We start from the raw sequence: 15,362 nt of genomic DNA, 5'->3' as shown, positions 1-15,362 counted from the left end.
TTAGAAACTATTTCTACCTGGCAGACTCTTTTGAAGGATGGCTTCTCAGTTACCTAGGAAGTAGGCTGGCACTTTCTGACCTTTTCCTTTCTCCTGTCATGGCTATTTGCTCCCTGCCGTCCTTGGCAGAAGTGCTACCATGACATGAGTCTTCTACATCAGACACACAAGGGTAAAGAAAATAGTACTACCTACCACTCACACAGCCATTTCAACAGTAGGTCTCAAACTGCTTTACAAAGGAGGTCAGTATCATTATCCCATCTGTAAAATGGAGAAACAGAGGTGCGGAGAGGGGAAGTGACTTGCCCATGGTCTCCCAGCAGGCCAGTGGTGGGAATAGAATTCAGATCTCCTGAGTCCCAGTCCAGTACCATATCCACTAAGCAACACATCTGCTTCCCCGTTTTTCCTACAATAGTTCTTGGCATTTAAATAGCACTTTTCATCTGAAGATCTCATGGCACTTTGGAAAGGCAGGTGTCATCCTACTCTTAATTGAGAGACAGAAGTCAAATGACTTGTCCAAGGCATCACTGAGAGTCAGTGACAGGTTGGAATAGAACCCAGGACCACGATTTTCAGAAGTGATCAATGATTATGGCTGCCCAACCAGAGTTGCCTTAAAGAGATCTGGCTTTCAGAGAGTGGGTACATGACACTCTAAATGCATGGCACCCAAAATCAATAATCACTTTTTAATATATTACCTATCTCCTTGCTCCCACGTCTGTTGCTTTAACCACTGATGTTGTGGCCAAGTGTTGGTCAATCGGCTGTTAGAAGTTAATGTTGGTAATATTTCATTACACATAAAGCTGTCAACCCCTTTTACACAAGTGTCCACATAGGATTAATCCTTCTCAGTCTATACCTTTCATGGATATCATCATCATTTCCTCACAGAAATCAGTCTCACCTGTCTACCAAGAACCTGACAGCAGCTAGGCTCCTGGTGTGCTAAGACCACTGATTATCACGCTGACCAGTAGCGTATCACTGGTTCCTTGCGCTTGCCTGTTGGCTTGTCTTATACTTAGACAGTAGGCTCTTTGGGGCAGGGACCATCTTTTTGTTCTGTTTGTACAGCGCCTAGCACACCTGGATCTTGGACCTTGACTACTGCAATACAAACATTAATAAATAATATTAACAAATTTATTCTGCAATTAAGTGTATTGACACAAGTTAAATGTGTAATAAATAGCACCAACTCAGTGAGATTCATCCTACAAAAAAAGAATTTCATCAACAGTACAAAAGATACGTGCAGCGTTTGGCCTTTTTCGCTCTAGATCAGGTGGTTTAAAAAAATTACAAAATCTATATGTATTTTAAAAAGATATAAGACAGGAGGCACGATGGGAGTTGTCGCAAGCACCAATGGATATGAAGAGCTTGTCCTAGCACATTAAAAGAATAAATGCTGCCTTTGTTTTATCAACTGTTTTAATCAATAAGGCGTGGGAAAGATGGTTAATGTCTTGGACACAGCTGTTGAGTTTCCTCTTTTGTTCAAACACCCTGCCTATGCCATACGAGGAAACACATGGGGATAAAATTCAACTCAACATGGGATTTCTCCTACTTAACTAATAAGACCTCCTGTTGCTTTGTTTCTGGAGACTGCTTCTCTGTACTGAGTTTCTCTGACAAGCCAGCAGGATATAAAATGAATCTGAGGCAGCCAGCAGATTGCATAGGTGAAAAAGCCCCAGCAATCCTTCAATCTTCAGCGTGGCCAGCAGGGGAGGCAGAAGTGCAAGCTTCATGGTTAGAACACACTTCCATACATTAAGGAAGCAGTTCAAACCTTCCTGGGTACTTTATAAAATTACTTCTCAATGCAGTTCCATGGACAGGGAAGCCAGGATTCAGCAGCCTTGTGAAGCTTGCCTGCTGATCCCAAATGTTGAAGCAGCTCTCCATTAACATGGCCACACATTTACTATATTTAGGACATTAATGGAAATAAATTCCACTGGTTATAATGTCTCCGATCACCGCTGGCATAAGGGGGTTAAGCCAATGAGTTATGCCAGAAGTGAATTTGGTCGTGGCTGTCTGAGTGGAGATTGGGATAACAAGTTTATGATGTTGGGAAGCCTGAGAACAACAGTATCTCAGTCCTGCCTAGGTCACTACACTCTGGTGCTATTTTCTCCTCAAAACAAACACTTCTTAATTGTACATAAAACCAAACATATGTAGCCAAACAGTTGTATACACAAAATACAATGCCTGCAATGCTCATGGAGAATTGATCTCTGCTCATTAAGTGTTGTGGCATTGCCACATTAACACCCACAAACAAGCCCTCCATCAACACCGTAAGCGTATCTGCTCTCCAAAAGAATACACACACATTACAGCTGCCAGGTATAGACATGTACATTCAGCCTGGATGTTCATTCTCAAGTTCTTTTTTTGTACATACCGAGTGATCACTTTTGGCTGCAGCCATAAGAGCATGCTCCTTATGTATACCTGTGTTCTGTCATTTGCCACCTGTTCCCGGTATAAGACACAGCACAACGAAAGCAGACATACAAAGCATAGATCACCTCCTCTCCTCCAGCCCCCCCCCCCGCCCCATATCCCAAATCTTTCAAGGCACACGACACTGCCCTCACTCAATCCCACCCACCCTCTGTAAGGGCAAAACAAATACACAACTCTTCTCTGTTAAGCGTCAGTTAAATGCTTGATTCTTGGTGTGCTAGTGAGATAAAAGCATGTTTTAAACTAAAGGGTCCTAACTCCCATTCCTGATGTTTCCATGGGAAATATTAATTCTTTTAAAAAACATTTGCTGATGGGTAAAACCACTTGTTGGTCTTCCCACAGTAAAGGTCAGCTTTAAACCTTCTACCCCTTGGGCAAAGAGATCCCTTGCCCCTTTCTATTAGGTATTAAAGAGTGATTATATGTTTGTTTACTCATGGAGCTCAAACACTCACTGGACAGCTAGCTTTGGTGTGCTTCTGGCTCCTTCTCTAGCTCAAGCCCATCTTCTCACAAACCAAGATTATTGCCTCAAAAATAATCTGTTAAGCGTCTCTCAGAAACAGAGGGAAAAGGGGGTCGGGGTGATTCTAAACTGAGAAATTTAGAACTCCTGTCCATCCCTTCCCACATCCAGAGAGGGAACTGTCCTTTTGCACAGACTGAACCAATGGCTCCTCCTTTGCTCCTGGTTAGTGCTCTGAATCAGAGACGTAAGAGGGCTGAGTCCATCTCCACACCAGCATATCCTCTCCTGCTATCCGGTGTGACTCTGTCTGAATCCGTGATTCGTTCGAAGCCAGAAAGTCCACAGCTCTGTTCCAGACCCGCTTCATTTTTTTCCTGAAAGCAGAAGCAAAATGGAATAGTCATCTCTGCCTTATGTTTTCTTGCTTAGCGCACTTGTCACTGCCAACAAAGTGACTCAACCTCCTCCCGTTGCCTCTCAAGAAAGAGTAAAGGAGATCAAAGCTAACGTTCAGAGCTAAATCTGAGACAGGGCGTCAAGGCACAAACTCTTTATACACGGTTCTAATACTGTGGAAGGTGAGCCCTCTACGCTTATAGATTGCACACAATTCCAAACCTGAATTGTGGTGCAAGGAGACCGCAATTAGTAATTTTCCCCAAGGACACCTGCAATAACATTGGCAGAACTCCCTTAGATTCTAGTGAAGGCAGAGGGCGGGACTCGATGACCTTTCAAGGTCCCTTCCAGTTCTAAGAGATAGGTATATCTCCAATCATCATCATTATTATAACACAAAGTGGAACTTGCCCTGTTCTGGATCTGTGTCTAGTTATGCTCCCAACTTTCAATTCAGGATCCCATGCAGGCAAATGAGCTCAAACCTTTTTGATTAGATCAAACCACATCAGACCTTTTTCCTACCGGTAGTACTGTGACTGATTAAAGATGAGAATGATTAAGGCTTTGTACTTCATAACAGCATGTATCTCAAAGTACCCTACAAAGTAGGGATGATCTCCATTTCACCGAAGAGGAAACTGAACTTTAGAGATGAGGCAAATGGCATACTGCAGCAAAGAAAAAACCGAACCCCGTCTACTAACTCCCCATCTTGTGATCCCGCTACTCAACCATGCTGCCTCCTCGAAGAGCAACAAACCCAGCAACCTACCTGTAACTGGACAGCATCTCCCATTTACATCTGCCTAATTAGCAATTGCTTTGCTCTGGCCAGTGGGAAATGCAAATTTGATTAGTGATCTTAGTCTCACTCCTATGGTAGGCAATGGACAGAGCCATGCAGGAAAGAGCTACTCTGATGCTCTGGCTACACACTGGATGCCTCATTCTGAAAGGCACAGCACTGCAGTCCTCCTGGCCAGATGATATGACAGAGAAGTGGTGATGTTCAGGATAACATCTGATTCAAGTTTAGATGATGGAACACAAATAGAACACCCCAGCACCCAGGAAAAGCGAACAAAAGCCAATTTCTGCTTGATATGACAATGACAGTACACCTGTGAGAGTGTTCAAAACATCAGCACTAGGAGAAGAGCTCTGCGTGGCTCGAAAACTCGTCTCTCTTGTCAACAGATGTTGGTCCAACAAAAGATTATCTCACCTACCTTCTCTCTCTAATATCCTAGGACTGACATGGCTACAACTACACTGCATAGCACTAGGAGTGTCACATTTATCCCCAGTGGATTACAACAATAGTCTGGGTTATGTCAGAATCCTTTACAATCCCAAAAGCCAGACTCATTCCTCTAAAATTCCTCACACTCCGCTTCCCAAGAAGTCTGCTTCCAGTCTGTTACCCACAAAGTGCACTATGACCTGAGCTGAAGGCCCCCTTCCTAAAGGGAAAGAATTTGCTCACCTGCTTTGGGGTGGAATGAGGGTGTCTCGAACATGAAGGATGCCTACATATGGGTATCGCTCCAACCTCTGTTCCCACTCTTTGTAGTGATCCTGGACAGCATCTGTAAGAGGAAACAGAATGGGGCAAAGGGGAGTGAAATTATCTGAAATGAAGAGACCATTTTAAATTAGATGGCCAAAGTGCGGTTGGGTTCTACCTATGATTTTCTTCACCATTTCATACATGGCCTGCTCCTCTTCCTCCATCTTCCGCCAGCGATACTTCAGGAGTAACAGGATCCCCCAGAGGGCAATTAGACCTATGAGTGGACGAACAAAATGGAAGCATGTGCGCTCATATTCATGTGTTTAGTGGATGTTAGCTGCTCTATTTCCTACTCTTATCAGAGAGAGTTTTTATTCTCTGCTCTCCAGGACCTGCCCAGAACTATATCTGTGTTATTCATGTTGTTTATTGTGGCATCACAACTCAGGGGAATTCTGAAACTGACAGTGCCTGGAGTCAAACTCCCAAGGAGAGGGATTTCTTGGCAGACCTCACCTGTAGTGTTCCCTTTCTGCCAGAAAACTCAGGATGACTACTCGTCTCTACAGCATTAAAATTCAAGACATCTCACTTTGACAGAGCCTACCCCCACAATAATCCAGAAGAACAGTCAGGCTTCACTGCTCTCAAAATAAGGGGTCAGAAAGGAGAGAAAGCAAGGCCTTGTGGCTAAGGCACCGGACTGGGACTCATGATATGTAGATCTAAGTCATGACTTTGCCACTGACCCTCTTTATGACCATGAACAAGTCACTCAATCTCTCTGTGCCTCAGTTACCGATCCGTAAAATGGGAATAATGATACTTCCTTTGTCTGTCTTGTCTATTTAGATTATAGACTCTTCACAGCATGGCAGGAACTGCCTCTCACTATGTGTCTGTACAACATCCAGCAGCTGGGCCCTGATCTCAGCTGAAGCATTTGGGTACTACCACAATACAAATTGACACGGAAATACAACAATTCATTAATAGGTTTCAGAGTAGCAGCCGTGTTAGTCTGTATCCGCAAAAAGAACAAGAGTACTTGTGGCACCTCGGAGACTAACAAATCTATTTCAGCATGAGCTTTCGTGAGCTACAGCTCACTTCTTCAGATGCACAGAATGGAACACACAGAAAGGAGATATTTATACATACAGAGAACATGAAAAGATGGAAGTATGCATAGCAACAGGAAGAGTCTAATCAATTGAGATGAGCTCTCATTAACAGATGCCAGAAAACTGAATAGTGTTGTACATGGAAGGGATGAGAACAGAGTCTTTGGGCAGGTTATTAATAGACTAACTTTGCAGGCCACCACAACGAATGCTTGAGAAACAGTTAAATGAGATGGACAGCTCACGTACTTGCTGATTTGAAATAAAGGAAAAGCACTTACTGCATGACAATGGGTCTCTACAGGTCTCCTTCTATTGCTAGATCACAGGTTAATTAGGGAGAAATTAACTCACCAATTCCTTTAACATTTACCACTAGTTTAATGTGATTGTGGGAGCGTGTGTAGGGACGGGGAAAGCTCAGCTATTAAGGCTAAGGACTTACTCCAGAAGAAGATGAAAAGGTTCATAATGGCGGTGCTTACTGCCCGGCGGAAACGACAGCCTAATCCCATCCGAGGACGGGTGGATTCGAGGCACACCACCTGGTCTACACTGGTAACCGGTTCTGATGGGTCTTCCCCTTTTAACCTGATGGGGAAAAGGCAGAAAACCACCCCTGAAGAGTGCACAGACTCCAGCAACAGACTTTAATCAGGACAAGGTGAGCAAACATATTGCAGCAGCTGGTAACTCTTTCAGCACACCATGTAGAAAACACTAAAGCATTCTCACTGCTGGTCTTTCCAGAACATTTCAGCACTGGCTGCTTAGCAAGGGAGGAATATGGCTTTAGAAAAGGCAGCGGGATCAGAACTCCCACTGGTAAACTGAAGTCTCCCTCTGCAGACACTTTGACAGCACTTCTCAGTGTGCAGAAGATGAAACTTTAAATTGGATTCCCATCTCTCACCATAGAGAAATGGAAATGTTTACTGAGTCACTCATCAGCAGTTGTGCAGAGAGCAGCTGAGAGAGTGTGAACATCTGTGGTGGCTACACTGTTTTCCTTGCTACAGATGAGCATAAACAGTTTAGCTGGAAAAGTGACACCAAATCAAATATGGTTAACGTAAACCAGACAACCTTGGAAAACATTTATGGCACAGCTCATAACACATTCCCAACTTCACTCGTACATGCACTATGCAATCAGATACCCTTTGCACTTATAGCACAGATAGATAGATTAACCTACATCTAAGTTTGCTTCCTTATTGGATCTATTAAATCAGATTTTTTTTAAAGCTACCAATTCACTGTAGGGTTGTAATGAATAGCCCACTGTAGACAGGCACAGCAAATTACTTGAACCCTTAAGTCTGGCAGCATGCAAACAACAAGCCATTGGTGGGTTATAGTTGTTTAAATGAGCCTTGCTGTAACTGGAGATACCCAACTGTTTCACAACCATTTTGTCTGATTTATAGTGCAAATCTTAAATGAATGTACAGAACAGGCAGCAGAATTACCATGATCTTATTTTGTTCCGTTTTTACCAGTGCACAGTCACAATAACTTCACGTAATGTCTGTTAAAAAGCCAATAGCAGTTTTTTAGCACACTGTACATTCTTATTGAGTTTCATAATGAGCTGCCAAACACTGGATCAATTCGGTGAGCTGTTGATGAAGTTGTTAATAATGCATCTGAAGAAGTGGGTTTTTTACCCACAAAAGCTTATGCCCAAATAAATCTGCTAGTCTTTAAGGAGCCAACAGACTTTTTTTTTTTTTTTTTTAGACAACACCTGGAACATTACATTACAGCAGTAGCTGTAGGGGGCAGGTTAGGAGAAAAAAAACAATGGAATTCTACTCAAGCTATGCCCACAACTCCAGTGTTTCTGCTGAAATGAGATAAATAGCAGTGAAACAGCTAACTATGTTGACATTTAAATTATCATTACTAGACCCCAGAGTTAACACTGAATGGAGATAAGTCACATCTTTGTGAGTTATGTTAGTATGTCCACTGACTCAGGAAGACAATACCACACTAGGCTACATTCAGAATGTTATATTCAACTATAAGGGCTACAGGTTTAATGTTCTGTTTCCCTGCATCATTAAATCCTTCAGAAACTGATAGAAACATGAAATGTGCTGGCATGGCATAACAATTCACGCTAGTTCAATCTAATCTCTAATAACTGCAAATGGGGCAACTTCAGATTTCTAATATATTCCCACCTTGACAGTTCTCCAAAGAAAGTTCGCTTTCAAATAATGTATCTGCATTTTGGTGCTTTAAACTACATTTATAATGGGTCCCTGCCTACAATTAGTGGTTCTTAATATCTCCCACACAGTTCAAGAGGACATCCAAATGAGACAGGCATAGTAGCCTTTATAAATATACAGAAAGCACATATACAGCATTTTATATTTTTCAAAGGGCTGAACAAAACCTCAAGCTGATTTTCACAGGATGATGATTTCTAACTAGACGAAATTCAAGATTGTCAAACACAAATCTTCCTCACTCCCCTCTCAAGTGTTAAAATCATGGCTATGCATGAAGCATAAGAGGTAATACTCTATCTTAGACAGACCCAGCACCTAGTGAAGGTAATGGGAGACTTTCCATTGATCAGTTATTCTGTTAGTAATACATACTAATGCTGACACACTCTGAAGATACCATTCACACTTTCATTTTTTTTTAAATAGCAACCTTCATCCTCAGATCGCACAGCATTTTACTAACAGGATTGCTTCAGTCACTAATGACACTCAGTCACCTCAGCGGGGTAATGTGGCTGCACATTAGAACACCAAAGCCCCATTTTGCAGCAGAAATACTGAAGAGAGCAGTATCCAATGAAAAGAGTTGGGGAGAATTTTACAAGGCAGATTCTAATCACACAGATTTGGAACACGGGCAGGACATGTGGACTAACTTCAAAATTTTTTGCAGCACAGTTGTAGCAGGGTTGCTCCCCAGATATTAGAGACAGACAGTCAATGAGGTAATACATTTTGCTGGACTAACATCGGTTGGTAAAAGAGACAAGCTTTCGAGCTACACGGACCTGAAGTAGAGCTCTGTGCTGCTTGAAATCTTGTCTCTTTCACCAACAGAAGTTAGTCTAATAAAAGGTTTTACCTCACCCCTAAATCTTGCAGTAAGTGCCAGGGGATCTTTAATAACCACAAGAATTCAGGACCTCAGATTTATCCATCATTTGAAAGACAGCAGCTCCATGAGCACAATGCACCCTAACGCAATGCTGGGACACTGACTCACCTATCGAATCACCAATAGTTACTGCAGCACACTATTTTTAATTTGGAGGTTCTCCCATTCAAGTACTGACAACCCCAATCCTGGATTATTTTATGAGATCTAACAGGATAGGTGATATTTCAACAAGCCAATATACACTAAATATCAAATTATGTAAGAGCAGCCAGTGCTGTGAATTATAACGTGAACAGCTTGTACTGCTACTCACTCACCATATCCCTAAATCATTGTTACTGTTCAGTATCCATTGCAGGGCATCTTCAAACTTCTCTGGGGAACTGCCGGTTACATTCTACATAGAAGAATCCATAAGTAGATTAATTCTGCATTCATTTGAGAAGGTGGAACAACATTATTGCCTTGATGTAATGGAAGAAATTGCTCTACCTGCATCCCCCCTCCCCAGATTACCTCTTATCAATTTAATTAACTCGGCAAACTGGCAGAGAGGTAAACCAAATCTACACACCGGCCTGGAATCTTGACTAATTTATAACTTGGTATATCATCCATGAAGCACACTGTAAAACAATATTCTCCCTACACTTCTGCTAAATACAACATAATCTTGCTGACAATTTTCTATGAAGAAGTGGAACATTAGGTCAAAGCAGCCTGCCTTCTATCACTTTGGGGTGAGTTGGGGAAAACCTTACTGCTGCCAGTACAGTACAATACAGGGACATTTCTAGCACCAAAAGACTGACAACTAAGGAACAATCATTAGTTAGATTTACAACAGCTAAATCAGTGTTGTCAGAGAGATAGGGTAGAAGATTATTTTCTGAAAGAAATGTGGAGAACAGGACTGGCCAAAGGAACAGCTGGAAAGCCTGGAAAGACTCAGAAACGGATGAAGAAATGAACCAGATGGTACATTGTTTTATGAAGCAATAAATAACTGATAGAAAGACATTAACTACAATACACAACAATTAACACTCATTCCCATCCTACTTACCGCCACATGATCCTTTGCTTCACTAACCAGAATGCATTTACTTTTTAGCTTCTCAGGGTTTCCACACTCAAAACTACCTAGAAAACAAGTCAAGGAGATGGAAACAACCCATAAAAAATCCAAAACTTACACAATCAGGAAATGCCCTGAACGATCTGGAAGCGTTATTCTTTTAAATCAGTTTTAGTTGTAGCCAAAATGCTTACAAAGAAGATTGGAATTAAATATTCTAGCCAGATAATGTTATGACCTTTAATAAAATTTGTAGCTACTGTATATAGGCTAAGACAAGGGTTCTCAAACTGGGGGTTGACCCCCTCACAAGGTTCTTATAGGGGGGGTCATGAGCTATCAGCCTCCATCCCAAACCCCACTTTGCAGCCAGCACTTATAATGGTGTTTAATATATAAAAAGTGTTTTTAATTTATAAGGAGGGATGGCACTCAGAGGCTTTCTATGTGAAAGGGGTCACCAGTACAGAAGTTTGAGAACCACTGGCCTAAGATAAGGGCAACCAAATCTATTGCTTCAAGGTATATGCTACCCACCACAGGAGCCAAGAGGAATACTGTCATCTCACTCTACAAAACTGCGCATTTGGCCAAATGCACTAGGAACACTTTCCATCAGGTATGGTGCATGTTCAACGTGACTAATCAATGATACAGTGGGGTATACCTCCCTGCTTCAACCTTCTACTAGAACAAAGACAAATGTTGGAGGAAAGTCCACAAAAGCAGACCATGAAAACCTGACTTGAAAAGAAATCTGAACATACCTATTAAATAACTGTTACTATGCTATTGCATACAATTTTGAAAAGTGATTTAGGCACCTAGGAGCATAAGACTCACTGAACATGTAAAGGAGTTGGGCTCCTAAGTTACTAAATCCCTTTCAAAATGGAACTCAAGCACTTTTGACAATTCTACGCATTAGTACAATATTAATAAGATTTGCTTGACTGAATAATGAGAAGATATAAGCAACTTCTAACTACATTTCCTTCTCCAACATGAAACCATTAGTCATTGACCTGGGTAGCCACTTGTATTCTAATGTTTGCTTGGACTGTTTTGGCCAGTGTTCTAAGACAATGTTTTATATAAATATATGGAAAAGCTCTGCTGCTGGACTCTGGTATCTTGCAAGCATTTGAGGCACTGGGGTAAAAAAAGTTATAAAGTTGAGTATTTGCATCTCAAATTCCCAATATATGATCTGCAAATAACAGCTCCATACAAACACAGGTACCTAGGCAGTGACATAAGTGCATTAGTAAAGCACAATTCACATTCAGAAAAAACATTTTCTTCACCTTTTGCCTGCTTTCTCAGTGCCCCTCAAGTCATTTTGCACAAGGAAAATGTCCAGCCAGCTGGGAGATACAGTTTGCTGAACCCTCCTAAATGCTTTATAATGACAATCAGAACTCACCAGCTTGTACTGCCAGGTAGTTATATAATTCATACAGCATGGTCATTAAAATGTCCTTCTGTTTAGCCTGACAGAACTGAAAGTCAAAAATAAATAATAAACATCAATACATCAATAGCAACAAGCTAGCAATTAGATCAGCCAAAATACAAAAATAAAATACTAATAGAAGTGTATGTTCAGTTGCGCTCTACTTCAACTGGTAAAATTAAAATACAGTGTTACTGAGGCTAAAAGTTTCAGGGCCTAATCCCGTAAATAGCTGAGCACCTCCCGTGAAACGCAATTACTTCAAAGTCCCAAACATCACAGCCTTCTACTCCAACAGCAGCTGAGGGAGCAGTTCCTTCAAACTCAGGTATAGTAAATAGGTTTATGATAGACTTCCCCAGAACATCACAAGAGACCCACTATCAATTTACCAGCATATATCACCACTCTGAATTTGATACAGAAGTCTGTCTCTCTCAATAGTGCATTATGGAATAAATCAGGGCTGCATAAACACGTCTCAACAGAGATTAGGGATTTAGCTTTATTAAAGCTTCTATTAGAAAAGTTGACTATATAGGTAAAATCTCTGTCACAAATCAAAGTCACTTATGTTACAATTAACTAAAGAAAATAACACCAAGTGATTCAGATCTTCAGTAGTTGAAATTTACAACTTTCAGATTCTACTATACAGTCACAATCTAGTCTGGCCTAAAAACAAAACAAAAACAAACAGCCTATTAAATCTAACTCTGGTAAACCACTACATTCCTCCTGTAAAATGATACAGGCTATTTGGCAGTGATATTGACAGTAACTGATTTGTGAAATTTGCTAGAATAGTTAACTGTCTGTGAAATGGATGCCCTTACTCTATGGATTTTTAAAAAACGAACTTTAAATTTACACTTACATCATCTGTCCTTGTCTCACAATCCACAGTTAACAGTTTAACTGAGAGAGAGAAGAAAATAAGGGTTAGTCAGCTGGAAAATAAAAACTCTGACAGAGAAAATAACTAGTGATTAAAGCAGTGGTTAAAAATAGCTACTTTTAAAGCATCTGATTCTTCTACCATTCATCCCATTGAGTATTACCTTACTAGTTAAATGGTGCTTTTGAAACAACTAAAGTAGGCCATATCGAAACTTAAATTAGTAACATACACATATCAGGGCAGAAACAAGGAATTTTGTTTAGTAGGCAAATAGGCTGGAGTTTACAAACCATTTTGCAAATAATTCTAGAGAGAAATGTTTTATGCTCTTGCCATATTCAGTGACTTTGAGAAAACAGGGCAGGTGCTCACCTAGTCAATGCACAAAACACTCACGCTCGTGTTGTGTTTTGGCAACCACACTTTGCAACCTCCTTCCACATACCCTTTTCCTTCATTTTGGAACCAGGCAAACAACATTTCTGTGAATTTAATCTGCTACAGTAGGGCTATAGGGTGTCACTTTTTTTTGCATATTTAAGCTCAAATGTTCTTGGAGGTAAGCAGAAGGCAATTTCAAGTCTTGTACTTTTGAAGTGGACAAGATCAAGGACAGTGGATGACTGTGCTTTGTAGAAAATGACATTAAAACAGATGATGGGCAATTACATGGATAGTACATCATTACGATGGAGGATTATAAAATATGTCTTCAGTGCTAGATGAAAATTTAACTCCCCATAAAAATCTATGAATTTGAAGAATCTCAAGCCAAGTTCACCTGAGAGGAAAGAGGAAAAAAAGAAAAAAAAAACCCCACCCACAAGACACTTTTCCATGAGTAACAAGGTGTCCCAGGGATTGGGGAGACAAGAGGCAAAGACAACACATGAAGACAAGGAGAAGAAAAATAAATGCAGTGAAGATGGACAACAGAGGAGATGGAAACAAGAGAGGACTGCAGAGAAAGGAGAGAGGAAAAAGGGGGAAGCGATTTTAAAAAGTGTTTAATCCCCCACGTACGGTTCTCCTCTGCCCCCAGAAGCCAGCCTGGCCCGATCATCTTCACCCAGAGGATGCCCAGGAAAATCACCAACAACATCAGGGTGGCCAGGTACAGGAACCAGGACAGGTAGAACTCCAGACCCTTTCCTACTGCACCCTGCTTGGGGGCTTCCCCTGTCAACTGACTCATGGAGGTTAATCCTTCTCCCCCTGTCCTCCACGGGATTCTGCGGATTAATCCCCCTACTACTGCTGCTGTCCCCCCCTGGGTGCTGGGGGTTAACCCCCCATCTCTTGTCCACCACTGGGTGCTGGAGGTTAACTCCCCATCTCTCGTCCCACGCTGGGTGCTGGGGGTTAACCCTCCATCTCTCGTCCTCCGCTGGGTGCTGGGTGTTAGCCTCCTTTCTGTCTCCCATTGGGTGCTGGGGGTTAGCCTCCTTTCTGTCTCCCATTGGGTGCTGGGGGTTAGCCTCCTTTCTGTCTCCCATAGGGTGCTGGGGGTTAGCCTCCTTTCTGTCTCCCATAGGGTGCTGGGGGTTAAACCAACATCTCTTGTCCTCCACTGGGTGCTAGGGGTTAACCCCTTTTCTACACCTCGCTGCGTGCTGGGGGTTAACCCCACATCCCTCGTCCCTCGCTGCGTGCTGGGGGTTAACCCCACATCCCTCGTCCCTCGCTGCGTGCTGGGGGTTAACCCCACATCCCTCGTCCCCCACTGCGTGCTGGGGGTTAACCCCACATCCCTCGTCCTCCACTGGGGCCTGGGGGCTAACTCCCTCTCTGCCCCCCACTGGGGCCTGGGGGCTAACTCCCTCTCTGCCCCCCACTGGGGCCTGGGGGCTAACCTGACATCTCTGGTCCCACACTGGGAGCTGGGGTTGAACCCCCTTTCTGCCCCCCACTGAGTGCTGGGGGAAAGCTCCCCAGGGGCTACTGTCTTCCCCAGCTGGGCCCAAGGGTTTAGCCCCTCTGCTACATCCCTGCGAGGGGGCTGGTATCCATCATCTTCCTCCTCCGAGCCCTCCTCCTCCTCCTCCTCACTGTCCCCACGGCCCTGGCTATGGGCGCTGTGTGCCTGGGGGCTGGGACTGCGGAGAGGGTGGGAGGCCGAGGCCGAGGCCGGCTCAGGGCTGGAGGCGCTGCCCGTGCTCTGGCCCCTCCGGCCGGCCGCCCCCTCCGCCCGCAGGCGCCTCAGTTTCTTCACGTAGAGCTCGCGGGTGGAGTCGGTGATAGGCCCCGGCTGGAAGCCCAAGGCCCGCAGCTCCCTGCCGAGCTGGGCGTCTGACAGGCCGGCCATGCTGGGGGCTGCTGTCTTCCCCGACTGCGGCCTAGGCGCCCCCTCCGCCCGCAGGCGGCCCAGCTTCTTCACGTAGAGCTCGCGGGTGGAGTCGGTGATGGGCCCCGGCTGGAAGCCCAAGGTCCGCAGCTCCCTGCCCAGCTCCGCGTCTGACAGGCCGGCCATGCCCGGAACTGCCGCCCAAGCGGGGCCTGGGCCGGAAGCGCTCTGTGAGAGGGGAGGCGAGGACCGCCATCTTGGGAGAGGCGGAAAGGCGGCCTCTAACCTCCATAGTAGGAAGGTCAAGGAAAGCGCTATGTAGCGCCCGCCATCTTGGAAAGGTCGAATGGTCCCAGACGCCTCCCATGGACGCCATCTTGGGGAGGTCAGAGCTCCGGTCCCAAGGGCTCGCTCTCAAGCCCGTATCGTGCAGGGGCTGGGCTCGGGGGCTGTTTTCTGCCTTGCACGGGAAACAAGTTAGACACA

General features: G+C 43.7%; 1 protein-coding gene across 7 annotated transcripts; it reads right to left on the bottom strand.

Annotated features, from left to right (window-relative positions):
- Positions 1–1,144: 1,144 nt before the first annotated feature.
- LEMD2 (LEM domain containing 2) lies at positions 1,145–15,135 on the bottom strand. 7 transcript variants are annotated; one of them, XM_030561368.1, is made up of 10 exons: positions 14,035–15,131; positions 13,616–13,998; positions 12,569–12,609; positions 11,662–11,737; positions 10,224–10,300; positions 9,475–9,554; positions 6,459–6,604; positions 5,062–5,163; positions 4,863–4,965; positions 1,145–3,348 (listed from the first exon to the last, which is right to left on the bottom strand). In XM_030561368.1, the coding sequence occupies exons 1-10, from the start codon at positions 15,060–15,062 to the stop codon at positions 3,198–3,200; spliced, it is 2,187 nt and encodes a 728-aa protein (XP_030417228.1). In that variant the 5' UTR covers positions 15,063–15,131; the 3' UTR covers positions 1,145–3,197. The 7 variants fall into 7 exon arrangements, with proteins under 7 accessions (XP_030417228.1, XP_030417227.1, XP_030417232.1 ...); XM_030561367.1 differs by having other exon boundaries at positions 13,616–14,073; positions 14,110–15,131; XM_030561372.1 differs by having other exon boundaries at positions 13,616–14,211; positions 14,251–15,131.
- Between the last annotated feature and the right edge of the window lie 227 nt (positions 15,136–15,362).

Source organism: Gopherus evgoodei, chromosome 4 (assembly GCF_007399415.2).
Source record: "Gopherus evgoodei ecotype Sinaloan lineage chromosome 4, rGopEvg1_v1.p, whole genome shotgun sequence".
NCBI lineage: Eukaryota > Metazoa > Chordata > Testudines > Testudinidae > Gopherus > Gopherus evgoodei.
This window is presented reverse-complemented; position numbering and strand designations above follow the sequence as displayed.